The 15,303-nt window shown below is 34.8% G+C and overlaps 3 protein-coding genes across 3 annotated transcripts; all 3 read right to left on the reverse strand.

The window, feature by feature from the left end:
- Positions 1-6: 6 nt before the first annotated feature.
- On the reverse strand, positions 7-2,042 carry LOC119643259 (trypsin-like). Its single transcript, XM_038042605.1, has one exon. It carries the CDS (start codon positions 2,023-2,025, stop codon positions 1,261-1,263), a length of 765 nt encoding a protein of 254 aa, XP_037898533.1. The 5' UTR covers positions 2,026-2,042; the 3' UTR covers positions 7-1,260.
- Positions 2,043-4,146: 2,104 nt separating this feature from the next.
- Positions 4,147-5,073, reverse strand: LOC119643258 (trypsin-like). The gene has a single exon (XM_038042604.1). The coding sequence runs from the start codon at positions 5,056-5,058 to the stop codon at positions 4,291-4,293; it is 768 nt and encodes a 255-aa protein (XP_037898532.1). The 5' UTR covers positions 5,059-5,073; the 3' UTR covers positions 4,147-4,290.
- Positions 5,074-9,794: 4,721 nt separating this feature from the next.
- Positions 9,795-10,671, reverse strand: LOC119643260 (trypsin-like). Its single transcript, XM_038042606.1, has one exon. The coding sequence runs from the start codon at positions 10,622-10,624 to the stop codon at positions 9,857-9,859; it is 768 nt and encodes a 255-aa protein (XP_037898534.1). The 5' UTR covers positions 10,625-10,671; the 3' UTR covers positions 9,795-9,856.
- Positions 10,672-15,303: the final 4,632 nt, after the last annotated feature.

Genomic DNA, 15,303 nt, shown 5'->3' on the forward strand with positions numbered 1-15,303 from the left:
GTTTTCTTATAAGAGCTATTCTGCCCTTTGTTTTTTCACTGAAGTAACTGAAATGCGTCTTTTCGTTAGATATTTATTAAAATGTCAAATATTTCTGTTTCTCGCTTTATGAATTATTGTTACACTCAAAGCTATATTTGTATAAATGTGGCACAATTAAAGGCTATTTTCTATTTTCGAGGACGAGAAAATTTCGGATTTTGATGTAAGTTAAGTCAATCGAAGGGCTTAATCCATAAGAATTTGCACAATCCACTTTATTTTCGTAAGTCAGCTTTTATAAATTCTAAAATTTTATTCATTCGGATCTTCAATGTATTTGGGTAAGGGCAGGCCGCCTTATTAGGCACAACGAGCCTTACAAACACGTGACGATAGTTTTGTTCCACAGTAACTCCACAAGTAAGTTATTTAGATTTCAATTTCTTCGCTATATAATCACGAGTTGCTCGTGATGGACATGGCTTTGAGTATTGAATTTTCCATCAAGGAAGCTACAATTTTGATATAAAATCCTTTTAAATGTACTTGTGCATTTACCTCTTCACGATTAGCCATTAACTTGTACTTTATGCGAATTGTCAATAATTTGTTGAATTTGAAGAAAAAAAATTCAAGAACTTGAAGATATGTCTCTGGTGACACCTGTCATTGAAAATACTTTCAAGTGTTCCCACTACTCGCTACCGGTGACGCACCGGATTGATTGGATCCTTTGGCATGGGATTATTGTCATTTGTGTTGCCTAATTTTGGTTAGAGTCCCGTGGGTACTTACATATAACTCTACTATCGTTTTAAAAACCTGGACTAAGTTTTTTATGTTTAATTTCCTTAAAATTTCGTTACGTGAACTCTCCACACAACTGTCTTTGTCTTCTTCTGCTATTCAGCAAATCAATTCGATGTGATGCCAGTTCATAAAAAAGGGCAGATAAAATTACGAACTCTACATGCACTCTAGTTGTTGTTCTCTGCATTGATTTTAATTATGCCTATCATTTTATGTTATTATCAAATGCGGTTGTTTCGTATATTACAGCCCTACTATATCTTAACACACGATATTCTCATATAGTTTGTTTCCAAATTCTTGTGAGAGTTTGTGAGGACCTAGAATACGTTTTTACATATGGAAAAAAAGTTACTTTGTTCATCTCTTTTCTTCGAAGTTAATTAACTACTAATGAACTATTTTGATATTCTTTGTTTTTAATATTAATTTCTAATTATAATTTTTGCGATTTTTTCTCTTTCTATTCTACAAACTATTTATTGCTTCTTCAATCCAACTACGTAAAGCCACAACGTCACTATAAACCCCTGGATAGCCTTCAGCTGCACATCCTGCAGACCACGATACAATACCCACTACCTGGCCGTCTGCAACCAACGGACCACCAGAATCGCCTTGACATGACGATTTCCCTTTAGCAGTAGCACAAACCATTGTTTCTTTAATCTCCATTCCGTACCCATAGCTAGTGGACGCACAATCTTTAGTATCGACAAACTCTACTTCTATACTCATCAAATTCGGGGACAAGGCACAAACCAAAAAGCAATTTGAGCCCCAACCGGATACAATAGCTGGATGCCCAGTTACAGGTTTCTTGTCCGCTAACTTAATATAACGTATCGTGCTCGATTGTTTCACAGGTTGAGCCAGTTTTATTATAGCTACATCATTAACCCGAGTCTCTTCGAAGTTGAATTTCTCATGGGATTTAAACGATTCAACATCTACCAAAACACCGCCACTAGCGTACATTGTCGATCCCAAACGTACCTTAACGTCTTCGGGTTTTCGGCCTTCCAAGCAATGGGCGGCCGTAAGAACGATGTCCTCGCTGAGAATGCTACCGCCGCAGAAATGATCATTTTTTACGTTTTGTAGTGAAACTTGGTAGGGATAGTCCTCGATTGCAGCTGGCTCGCCATTTACGATACGACTCTGCCACTCCCAATTTGAAGCCTCACCCAAGACTGATCTTAAGGCAAGAACCACTAACACCAACTGAAACATGGTAAAGAATTTATGAAACTGTTCGATTTTTATGAAAAGGCTTTCATTTTATAAGTAAATTACCCTAAAGGCGAACTACTCAACAGAAAGATAATAGTTATAAATAATTTTTAATGCCAGAGCCATAAAATAATTTTTTTTTTTGCGATTTGTATCTGCGAACGAAAGCAGAATACTCTTGAAATGCCTTATTTCAGCTTTCACCTACAATAATTTCTTCAACTTTGGTCGTAAAATATATACTGTCTCCTTTTTAACTTAACGCTATTGAAGCAGTTTAATTACTTGTACTTATCACAAACGATATTAGGTTTGTACAGTTGTAATGACCAAAGTGTAAGTATACTTATCAAGGCTTTTCCTCACTGCCTTCTAGTTAAGTAGGTTGGTATAGAAAAGAGATCAAATCACGCAAAGGATACTGTGCGGTCAGTCATACATTCTTTTCAAAAAGAAAACAGTTATTCATAAATTAAAAAAAATTGCATGATTAAATTATTCTATCCTACCTGCACACGCTAATCCATTTTATGAATTATCGAAATTTTCGCTACATATTTATAAGATTCCGACGATAGGTACAAAAGATTACGTCGCCGGGGAATATATAATATATATATTCCCGGATATAATTCATGTAAACCGGAACCCAAAAATATTGTGTTGTTGTTGCGAGCCGTCATTAGTATTGCTGGAATCTCTTACCCTTTGTAAAATGTGGACGAAGAATAATTATCTGATAAAACCGGTTCATCTACGCAGTTACGACCTTATTCAACTGTCATGAAATTTTTATTTCACCTCTATTCAGCATCTACATTTTCAGACGTCTTAAAATTTAAATTCAATCATCCGAAAAATATTTTTTTCTTTCTAATCCCCTAGAAACCATGGATCCAATTTTAGATATATCATTAAGTAAGTACCTATCTGAAGACAGAATTGGCAGAACTAAGACGAAAACTTGTAATAACGTGCCTGTTTTGCTCTCTGCTGCAAAGAATTCGCAACTTCTTTTCTTATCTCTCTCTTACCTTTCGTAACGTTGCATTTCTGATTCAAAATTCTCATGTCTCACAGGCTCAGGAGCCTTTCAAATCCTACAAAATCTTTCCAATATTATCCCAAAATCATTCCAAACCTATGTCGAAGCGATGCCGCAGTCAATTCAATAAAATCCTTTACTTCAAAAATCATTTTAATATTCTCTTAAAATTACCGTAAAAACAATTTAATATCATACCAAAATCACTCCAAAGTCTTTTTAATATCATAAAAAAATCAAGTCGTTTCCACATTATTCCTCCATGATTTTATTTTCATGATCAGTTTTAATGAAAATTGTTTCGAAGCGCAAATTAATGAAAGCATATTAGATTGGATATGTTCTAATATGATCCTATAGGAGTGTCCTATAAGTGTTTTTCACGCCACGGTATATATCACCTCGGCCCAGCAATATTTGTAAACATTAAAGCTTATCTATGTTCATTTATGGTATCGATTTCAGTCATCTCGCAGCTCTTTCAAAGTGCCTTTCGTTAGTGGTAAACACTCCTTAAAACTCCTTCCCTACGCCATTCAATATGAATCGCCAAAAGAAGGATTTGCGTCATGTTATGCTTGATTGCTTTAAAAACGGTACTAGTGCAAAGGACACTGCGAACGACATTTAAGATGTTTAACAAATTTGGAGCTGACAACATGGGTTTGAAAAATGAAGCCCAGGAACGACGGATATGAAGCTCATCAAGAGAATGCTCCATGCAAGAGACCGGTATATAATCATTTAATCAATATGAGATATGTTGTCTATTGACTTCGCATCGAGAAAAGGAAGAAACTTTTGCGACACCCTAATGCATTCTTAATCCGAATGTCTTCTTAATTCGTTCCATAAGGAAATTTTAAAGATATGTTTTTCAAATTTATTTATTAAAGTAAATAGCTTTGCCATATCGTAAAAACAAATGTTTGAGGCTTTTTTAAATGTCAAAAATGGATCACGAAAAGCTTTCCATGGCTTTCCTGATAAACGTTCTTTGCAGTGTTTTAATTATAAAAACCTTCTATTCTAGATTGTAGAATTTCTAAAATGTATCGTAAAATTTATCGTTACGATTGAAAGTGAAGATTAAAATTTTTGATAGTATGAGTGAGTAGTCTATCATAAATATGAACGAAATATATTATTATGAAACTTATACTAATTAATAGAACAGTTGCATTTTTTCGGTCCACTTTTGCAACATTTCTCAACTTAGTTTACAATTTTTGAGAGTTATCTAGTACCCAATCGCGCAGAGCGGCTACATCCGCATAGACACCTGGATATCCATCCAACGCACAACCTTGTCCCCATGATACAACACCGACCAGTTTACCTTCGGCGACGAAAGGACCACCGGAGTCACCTTGACAAGAGTCCTTTTCTTTAGCATAACCACATACCATTGTTTCTTTGATCTTTTCACCGTACAGATAAGTTGGAGAAGCGCAGTCTTTACGTTCCAGAAAAGTGACTTCTACTTCCATCAGAACGGGAGAAAGATCGCAAGCCATGAAACATTTGGTACCCCAACCAGATACAACCGCAGATGTGCCCGTCTTTGGAACTTTTTTTGTCAATTCAATGTAACGCACAGTCGATGATTCCTTAATGGATTTATCCAATTTAGCAATGGCTATATCGTATATCACAAGTTTGGGATCAAACTTTTCGTGGTACTTCAAAGCTTTAACACCCACTAATAGTCCGCCCTCATTATAATATGTAGAGCCCAAACGTACTTGCAATTCAGAAGGCTTGACACCTTGTAAACAATGAGCGGCTGTTACCACAATATTCTCACTAATTATGCTTCCACCGCAGAAACGTCTTCCGTTTCCAACTTGCTGCAATGATACCTGGTAGGGACGACTTTCTATTGTAGTTTCTTTACCGTTAACAATACGACCTGCTGTATGTTCATCGGTCAACGGACCCGCGAAGACCGCTCTCAAAGAAATAAGCGCAAGCAAATAGCGAAACATTGTGCGAAATTAGTTTGTGAATGCTTTGTCCCTGGTGTGTTGGTTGGTATTTATACTAATTTCAATTTTATATCTGACACATTATCTTAGACTGATTGTTTTCGTAAGCCGATAAACGGTCAAAATTTTTAATCTTTGCGTTTACAGTTATAAACGATAATATATTAATTCAAGTTCAGTTGCATATTTCATAACTTAACAGCGATGAAGCTCAGCGACTGCATTTATTTACTTGTGCAATACTTTTCAAAAATATGAAAGGCTGGTTCACTTTTTCCTAAATATTTATGAAAGGGTTCTTATCAATTCTGCGTTACGAAAACGCAACAATTATTTAATCAAAACATATTAATTATTATAATTATAAACCTTGAAAGCAATTACCCTAAAGAGAAACGTCAGCGTCTTAGTTAATCGACCGCTATGACTTGAGTATTGGCGTTTTCATTTTTGCTAGAAACGATTTGCCTTAGATTTATACTTTCTTATGAGCAGCTAGTTAGATTTTCGTCTATTGTGATCGCGGCTGTAGGCAAATCAGAATCGATGGGCGATTTGTGAGCATTTCATCTCATTATATTTTTTATTTGTGAGGCAACAGAGAGATACTGGGCCGTAGGTACTATTCAAAATCCTCCAAGAGTTCTATGCTGATCGAGGATGTACATATTTTCTGGGGTGTAGGAGAAATCATTCATTCATTCTTCGTCATGGGAATTTACTGTTTTATTATGAACAGTAATAACTAATATCGTTAGATAATATTTTTAATTTTTTTAAGTTTTGAAAATATCTGATTAAATATGCGATAATAATTTTAATCTAAAAGGTAAATACATGAACTGAATTGAACTCACGCGTTAAGGACTTGATAAATATAAGTCATAAACTATCGTCGTATTAACTGTTTCCGTTTTCCTTCTACTTTCCGTACAAATTATTTTAGAAGGTAAATTCGTTCTTTTTTACCTAGGGTTAATTCCCAATTTTGAAAATACAGTGCTATATAAGAGAAATTCCAGCGCCAGCGTTGAATTGAGCTTCTTCTTAACTATGAAAACTTAAGGAAGCAACAAAGTTACTGCAAGGAGCAGTGTCCTGCTAATAACGATTGTAGCGGTGTCTTCAGCCGTTCCTTTCCTAGATCCATACCGTCTGGCAAATGTTTGCTGCTTAGTTTTTGATCTCAAGCTATCTTTCTTTTGCCACTAACATATGTCACACGACGTTTTTCGGGGCAGGCATTTTTCCATGCACTTATGTGCATTTTACTCCTCTCTTGTTCAAACTGAAAGCAGTGTAAAAAAGCATTCTCTGCGTTTTTTCCTAGTCGAAAACATAAGCAGCGCGGATCAATTTCGTATCCGAACGGTGGTCAATTTCGTATCCGAAACGCGGATCAATTTCGTATCCGAAACGGTTGGCCTTAAAACAACTATGTACCGTGAGAAGCTGCCTGATCGCGGTTCAATTCCGTTTCTGAAACGGTGAAGATAGGCCTTACAACAACCATGTACCGTGAGTAGCTGCGTTAAATCAAATTCGATTTGCCATGTCAACGTAGTTTGGGTACTGCACTGGATCACTTGGCAACTATAAAAATCGCTTAGAGAAAGATGAAAGAATCTAAAGCATTATTCTGCCACGCGCAGAGAGATGTTGCAACATTTTAAGCCAATTATTGTATATAGTGTGAGCATCGCAAATTGGAAATAAAAAAGTTTGGGATGATGTTTTTAGAGCTGGTTCCCCTATGGAATTACATTTCTTGCTGTTTTCCCTGTTATTTTGCTGTCCATAAGTTATAACTCGTGTTATTTCATCTGCGCCAGGTGCAACAAAAAGGGCACAAGAGGCACTTTCAAGCAAAAAATCTGTGAGGAAAGAGTGTGTGGAAGGATATTCGAATATAAAAGGACGCTTTTTTGGCGTTGAGTTCGCAAACTAACGGAAAAAGATAAACCATTTCTAGAGGTAAGAAAGACTTGTCTATAATACCCTTCAAGCTCTAAACGCGATTTTTCAAAAAAACATAGGAGAATGTTTCTGACAAAAACCCACGTAGTTGCTTAGCTTCAGGCGTGTAGGTTATATGATTTTGTTTTTTTTTTTTTTAGATTTAAAATTTGCATCAATGACACCGCGTAGAGCCTGTTTCGTCAAAACTTAATATTTTCGTTTTTAATACTTAAATATAAGCGAGTAACAATTCAATGTTTCGCGGGTTACAAATCTCAAGGGCATTAGAGTTAGAGAGTACAAGCAAGCATATCATCCGGCAGCCTTTAAATCTGTACTTTGTACATTATATACAAACTATATAGACGACAAACAAATAAAAAATATATGCTTCACAACCTTTCCGATTATCGTTATTCTATTACGTTTCCTTCCAATCAAAAAAATTGTCGAAAACTTTTGAAAGCTGTTACCGCGCTCTTCAAATTTCTAGTCATGTTTTCTGAAAGCATGTTCGGTTAGTCTATATGCGACATTGGGACGTATAATCTAAGATTTGACAGAGAAAACAATTTTTTTGCTTGAGCTGTTTCGCACTATTTGCGATAGCTTCTACATATCAGAGCTTTATTTTGTTTTTTAAAAAATCTGCCCAAACCTTTTTTGTACATCTTCGCAGCCATGCTCTTACGTGTCAAGAAGTAGTAGTTAAATAACTTTTCCCTCTATACATATGCAAATTCGAAAAATGCGCCATATTTTTAACAAACTTAAGGTAGTGTTAATCCTTGTCTGTTAAACGTAAGGCCGCTCGTGTAAATGCATGCGGCAAATAGAATAGTCGGATAGAAGAGATTCGAATACTTTATAAAAGGATTCATGTCTGAAAATCATATAAGTTGTGTTCTTCAGTTACTTTTTTACGAACAAAGTACAAAGCATGTAAGATGTCTATCAGATATTAGGAAACCGTTTTTGTAATCTACATTAGTGAAAACTTTCACTTCATAGCGATGATTTGATAAGGCATTCGCATTTCAACCTTCAAATTTACTTTCTGAACTTACTAATGATGACATCACATTTTTATTAGAGTTGGCGTCATTATTACTTTCTTCGAAATTGTACTTATCTAGTAGTTTTGTTATTGATGAAGAATTTGAGTTGCTTAGATTTTTCAAACGTCATACTATATATTGTGTGTTATATATCAATCGAGAATATTTCGCATTTACCAAAGCATATTTTAGATTGATAAGAAGTTATCAGATTATAGAAAGAGGGGTACCGAAGTTATTATAAAGTATTTGTTTTGTTGATCAGCGTGGAGTGCGCAATTGTTTCAATCATACTTCTATTCATGGCTGTTGAAATAACTATTGCTTCTCCCTGCATTTATTATTAGATACGATACGAGAAATGATCGAGTGCGGTTGCCGCTGTCCAATAGTTATTATATGTAGCAATGCGTCTTGGGCAACTCAAACACTACAGAATGCCACAAAGCTCACGCAAGTTTGTCGCATTTATCGGATGAGCTTGGAGGACATTAAACAAACTGGATCAATTAGCGAATGATCTCATAGGCGCTTGTCGATCTTCAACACGAAACGTTGAAGTAATACGCGAGAATATTGCTGAGAACTAAGAGACTTCGAATTGACACCGTGGTTAATTATTCGACATGACGAAAAGTTTCCTGCAGCGTATTCTCACGAAAGATTTTGTCTTTAGGTTCAGAAAGTTCATGTAATTCAAGAGCTAAACGTTACTAACCATGTTCAACGCTTGCGTTCGTTGAATGGACTACAAAAGTCAGACGGTGATTTTTCAAACAAACCCATCTTCGGCGAAAGTGAGCATTTTCATCTGAATGCGTTGGAGGCCATTAAGTATACTATGCTGTACATTTCATAAAGCAACAAAAAATGCCTAATTTTTAATTATAAACCTATATTTTCTATCATATCAGCTCCTGAACTATATTTTAGGATACGTGTATTTTTGACAGTTTGAAAAGCACAATCAATCTTGTCATGTCCGTTTATTTGTGTGTGTCCATCTGTTTTTATAGCCACTACGGTTATACGAGTCTGTTTTGAATATCAAATGCGATCTTAATCCACTTGGAGTGTAGTAAGTAGGAATCCGTTACGGATTGGTATTTTACAAATATCCAATGGGATATTTACTCTTGGACATCACGTTAGACGTTTGCAATAATGAATTTTCTTTAGAAAACGAGGCATACGGAAAGTCTTAATATTCTGCGCAGGGTAAGCAATACTAAGTTAATTCTAAGGACTACCGATATCGTTTTCTTTTAATTTCCAAATTTTTTTACATAAATTTATTAACTAGGGAGTTATAAGTTAATCTTCGCTAAGCTTCAGCAGTTTCGCAACTCGTGTAAAATAGACGCAAGTTATTTATGTTTCCAGAAAGCGTACACCAGTACCAGTACCAAATTTTAAATTAACCCAGCAATGTCCATTTGTCCCTAAGTCCATCCTCTTTAGCAGCTAATATCTGCCTGTAAGTTACTAAGAGATATAGAAAGTTTCTATCACACTTATCTTGCGATATGGAAAAGGTGAGAGGGAATAGTGAGAGGAGTGTTTCAGCATTAGCACATCACATATCGTACACCGTAAAGTTTCAATGTAGTAAACTTCAGAAAGGAAAAAAAAAAAGACTGCTTTAGTCGGACTATCGTGTATTTTTTGATTCACACAGTGCTACAATAAATATTAAATTCCTCAATAAAAGTTTAAAACTATTTTTTAATTTCGCTAAGTAATTAGTTTATTCATATCCTAAATTTACAATTAAAATTAATTTACAATTTTTCGGCAGTTTCCAAAATCCAATCACGTAGAGCAGGTACATCAGCGTAGACACCGGGGTAACCATCCATAGCACATCCTTGTCCCCAAGATACAACACCGACCAATTGACCTTCGGCGACGAAAGGACCGCCGGAATCTCCTTGGCAAGAATCCTTTTCTTTAGCATAACCACAGACCATCGTCTCTCTAATTTTATCGCCGTAGGTATAACTTTTAGAAGCACAGTCTTCGCGTGTCAAAAATTTAACTTCGACTTCCATCAAAACGAGAGAGAGGTCACAAAACAGGTAACATTTAGTACCCCAACCAGAAACCACGGCAGGAGTGCCCGTCTTTGGTACTTTTTTAGCCAATTTGATGTAACGTATCGCCGATGATTGCTTAACAGGTTCAGCTAACTTGATAACGGCCACGTCATACATCATATTATTGGGATTATATTTCTCATGATATTTCAAAGCCTTAACGGTAACCAGTACTCCACCTTCATTATAATACGTAGAGCCTAAACGTATTTGCAGATCAGAAGGCTTAGCACCTTGCAAACAATGGGCGGCTGTGACTACGATATCCTCGCTTATGATGCTACCACCGCAGAAATGATTTCCTTTTCCAACTTTTTGGATTGATACTTGGTATGGGTGATCTTCTATCTTAGTCTCTACACCATTAACAATGCGACCTGCATCGTGGTCTTTGTTTACCGGACCGGCAAACACAGCACTTAGAGAAACAAGTACAAGAAAATAGCGCAACATATTGAAAATAAGTTTTTGAATGATGTCCCAACTATATTAAGGTCCGTATTTATATTGATTTATTGAATGCTATAAGCGCATATTATCTATTGTGGAAAATATTATCTTGAACTGGTTTTTTCGCGAGCCATTCAGCTGATAAGCGCTTTGGTCAAAAACTTTCAATTACTTGTATTTTTATGTGATAAACAAGACCATATTAAGTGCGTACTCAATGCCTATGGTGTGATTCGCTTTTACGATTTTATTTATTTACTTGTGTAATACCTTCTCTCAAATAGAGCAAGATTTCAGAATAACATGCTATAGCGTTTGTTTACAAAAAACCTTTTTTTTTTTTGTTTTTTTTTTGTTTTATCAAAGCTATTCTAAGCACACGCGACTTTAATTAATTGGAATCTTTTTACTAATTACAACTAAAAAAAAAAAAAAATGAAAAGTAAACACGACGCTTACGTATATGATGGGGATTATCGGCGTTTTTATTTTTTAATGATAGTATATTTGATTAACGGTTTATAAAATTCTTTCAAAATATTTGACAATTTTTAGTTATCTTAAAAATATGCGATAAAGGCATTAATCAGAAATTGCTTTCAATGAAATCTAAAAAGCATTTGAATTGCATTGAACTCACGCATTAAAGCTATTTTTTTTAAGAAGAAAAAAAAAAAAGCAAACCAAAAAAAAATTAAAAAGAATTTTTTATTTTTATTTTGTTAATAGCTGGAAAATTTGGATTTGTCGTTTGTCGTATTGCTACGCTTAATTGTATTGATGATGACGTCATCCCGTTCGCTTTTGGAATGAATGTATGCGAATAGCGCAGCAAAGATTATCGCTATCTACGTTATTATAAACATAATCAAAAAACATTGAAACATACTCCGAAGATTAAAAATTGGCAGATAAGGATGACAAGGCATAAAAATGAATAATTGAGAGAAAAAGTATCTACGGCTAGACATCAGAATACTAAATCATGGATTAAAATTAGAATTAGGAATGTAGAACGAATATTCTCGAATATATCGGTATGATGTGTGCGGCGTAACCGATTAAATGCAATGGCTAAATGAGTTAACGCCAATTCTACAATGTGCATACATAGGCTACTTCTCGTTTATTAGTCACACTTTATTAGTACGCAAAGAAAGTGAGACTTAGCGACTGACTTGGGAAGTAGAAAACAACTCCATTTCTTTGAGAGATTACTTGACGTCCTAATGATATGACGCTATATCAGTTGGACATGTTCTTGTCGCGCTTGTATCGACTGGTCTGTCTTGGGCAACGCCCATGTGGCCATGTAGTAAACTTACTCATTGTACGTGATAACAAAATGATGGGAAAACTAAACGAGGTGAACTTTAAGAAGAATAAATTAAAAGCTAATCCAGCTAAATGGTCACAAAAGGCACTTCCTCTGAACTTAAAAATAGCCCAGAATTCAATCGTAAAATGTGAAAGAACTGCATCCGCTCGTATGCTGCAATCTCAGTGGCGCCAGCAAAATCTTTTCGTCTAATCTAAGAAAACTTCATTAATGGCAGTAAACGAACAGTAAAATTAGCTAAGAGTATTGCTTGGAAAGAAATGTAGGGCAAAATTTACTGTTCTTAAAATCCCTCTTCAACAATTTATCCATGACTTTCTTGTCGCATTTTTTTTCTGCTTGTTTCAGGACGAATGAAGATTTCGTGCGCTTACTTATCTTTACCTGATTTTCTCACATAAGATGGGAGCAGCAATATGCTTTATGTTTTGCGGCCAAGCTCCGCAATAGACTAATTGTAGAGTAACGAAACGCGTTGTGACTGTATAAATGGCATTGTACGTTTGGAACAACCCTCTAAGGCAGCCTTAGGTTTTCAACTGAACTTTTCACATTACGTTTTGTTACAAATCTAGACTTGTATCCACTTAGATTTTTATTGTCAGGTAGAGTAAGCTCACCATACTCACAGACTTTGCGTCCACCGCGTATTAAACTCATTTGGAATTGCCTTTCCATAAGTGTCAGTTCTGTTCAATGGATACATACTATTGGTTTGTACCTTCACCCAAACGTTTAATGCTCTCGCCCATTCCTTCTTTAAGTACTGTGGTTTTTTTCCTGCACGTATGGACTAAAAAGTTGATTAAGAATTCTAGTTTTGGAAAAATGCCCCATATCTCTTTATTACAATGTCTTATTTGGTCCTCGCATTTTTATCCTCTTGTCTTGTTGCTATGATGTTTGCAATTCTTCTTTACGAACGCTTTCCACAACTGAAGGCGTAGACGCTCAAGATTCATATTTTATTTCAACTTTTTGCCTAAGGATATTAAGAATATTCTTCAAACTTTAGCTTTTATAGACTGCTTTACAATTTCAGAGATTATTTAAACGATATTGAGGTCACTACGTTTATTTCAAGCTTCAACAGGTTCCTATTGGTCTGCACGCATAATGTATTGAAAAGCCTGTGTTTATTTCCAGAGTTTTTTTTTTTCCTTTAAGTGAAAAAAAATTGCAAAATTCTTTGACGAATAGAAAGCAGTTCCAATGAACAAACATTGACCTAAATTATTTTTGCAACAGCAAATTATTATGAAATGAATGACAAATGGGAGGAGAAAAAAATTTGAACTATGCAGCAGTTTTTACGAACAGCTGCGTTTATCTCATTTTTGCTTTTGTGCACAAGATTGCGAGTGATCGAACTAAAGGTTTGAAAACTGGATGTTCAAGGTGCCATCTAATGAGTAAAGTAAGAGAAGGCTCCACCAATTTTGAGGAATGTGACACCAATTGCAATAATTTATTTGGCAGTCTTGCAAGTGTTGATTACAGCCGTCAAAAAAGAAGTGCAAAAGGGTTGTTCTGGAATAAGGATAGGATAACTCACATTTACCTGTAGTTTTAAACAAAGCAAACTTTTATTAACTTTTTTTTATCAAAATAAGCAGAGACATTATTAGAAGAATAGAAAATAAAATCTTTTGATGTCTACCCACGTGCTTGTCTTTAAACTAAATATTTATTGAAAACTTTAATTTCTACTTAGACTTTACGAATTTCTCTATACTGAATACTTGATAAATATTAGCTCATCATATATATGTTATTTACTTTTTAGCATTTGTAATCCACACTTAAAAGTCTGTCTGGCTGAGTACTTAACAGCATAAGCCTAATCAAATCGAGTTAAGACGTTAAGCACTTGCCTACTTTAACGATGAAGCTTTTTTTTATTCTGCTTCTAAGCATTATTGCTTGGCTGTTTTCATGGCCCGAGTCTGTATACGGATTACCAAAGTCGGGAGCTAAGAAAACTGAGCCATCGACGAAAAACCTCCATGTCAATAGAACGCCACCAGGCCGTAGAATAACGAGAATTCCAAAGGATCTTAAAGAACAGGCAAAATTACAAAGAGCACGGATTGTCCAAAGTTTCTTAAAATACTTTCTTAAAGTATTTATTTAATAAAAAAAAAAATAAATAAATTAATATTTTAAAAAAAAAAAAAAAAAAAAAAAATATATAATATTTTCAAAAGAAAAAAAATTTCACTTTTTTTTAAATAGTGATCATTAACTAAAGAATCGATGTTAATAAAGAAACGCTACTCCTATGAAAATCTTTCAAAATAAGACGACTTAATTCCTTCCGGGACTTATGACATGAATTCATGAATTCATGAATAAAAGCATATTGTGATGTTGCTGGCACTGCAGTCATTCAGAACGAATCACAGCAAATTTTCTTTTTTCGGCTCTTCAATTAACGTATTTCCAATGTTCCACAACTACTAATACCCATGAAAATTGTAGCGAAAGTGCCAAGGTTATAGATAACGTAAAATTTATACAAAGCAAACAATACGTCCATTTTCTAAGGGTTTTATATAAAATAAACATAGAATGTATACATGTGCAGTACTCTGTCAGGCTTACTTCGTAATCTTTGAATGCTTTATTATTTCTGATTGTCTTTTTTTTGAATATAACGTACCTTTCGAAATCGTTGATTGTAAAAAAAAAAACATGCTCTTAATTTGCTTTGTTAGCGAACACTGGTTAGGAAGACATGGTTTATACAAATGGTAATGTAACTCATTCACAAACAAGTTGCAGCGTAATATGCAACAATTGTCTGATGAAAAAATATGCAAAAATGATGTACGCACCCAGCGGTAGAGGATGGAATAACCAATTATTTCTTTCATTCAATATTTCAATGCAAAGTTGAAATTTAATACGAATTTAAAAAATGTCCTTTCAATGCCAATTAACTCCCATCAAACAGAAGTACATATATATCTATAAATATATATAGCTGGCATTAGGTAATGGCAAATAGAGCTATTACCGACCACAATTATGTGTTTTAACTGATTTCACTGCTACAGGTATCATAATTCAAACACAATCTACACAATATAGATAATGTTCGGTAACGGTAACGACGGCTATTGAGATAGGAATGGTGCCAGAAGAGAAGGATTCTAGATCAAAAATATAAACGTTGGGCAAGTGAGAAATTTTTTCTGCACGAAAGTTCAAACAGACTTCCTTACACTTGTATTCGGATCAAGGATCTTTTCTCACTTTTCTGGTAAAACGTTTATTCCATCTTTATAGAACTTGAGGAGTTGCTGGGTAAAAATCTTAATCAATTGATTTTCAAAAACCT

This window comes from Glossina fuscipes, unplaced genomic scaffold (assembly GCF_014805625.2).
Source record: "Glossina fuscipes isolate IAEA_lab_2018 unplaced genomic scaffold, Yale_Gfus_2 59615, whole genome shotgun sequence".
Lineage (NCBI taxonomy): Eukaryota > Metazoa > Arthropoda > Insecta > Diptera > Glossinidae > Glossina > Glossina fuscipes.

Excerpts from the sequence above, each read along its gene's own strand:
- LOC119643259 (XM_038042605.1), bottom strand. The coding sequence starts at position 2,025 with ATGTTTCAGTTGGTGTTAGTGGTTCTTGCCTTAAGATCAGTCTTGGGT.
- LOC119643258 (XM_038042604.1), bottom strand. The coding sequence starts at position 5,058 with ATGTTTCGCTATTTGCTTGCGCTTATTTCTTTGAGAGCGGTCTTCGCG.
- LOC119643260 (XM_038042606.1), bottom strand. The coding sequence starts at position 10,624 with ATGTTGCGCTATTTTCTTGTACTTGTTTCTCTAAGTGCTGTGTTTGCC.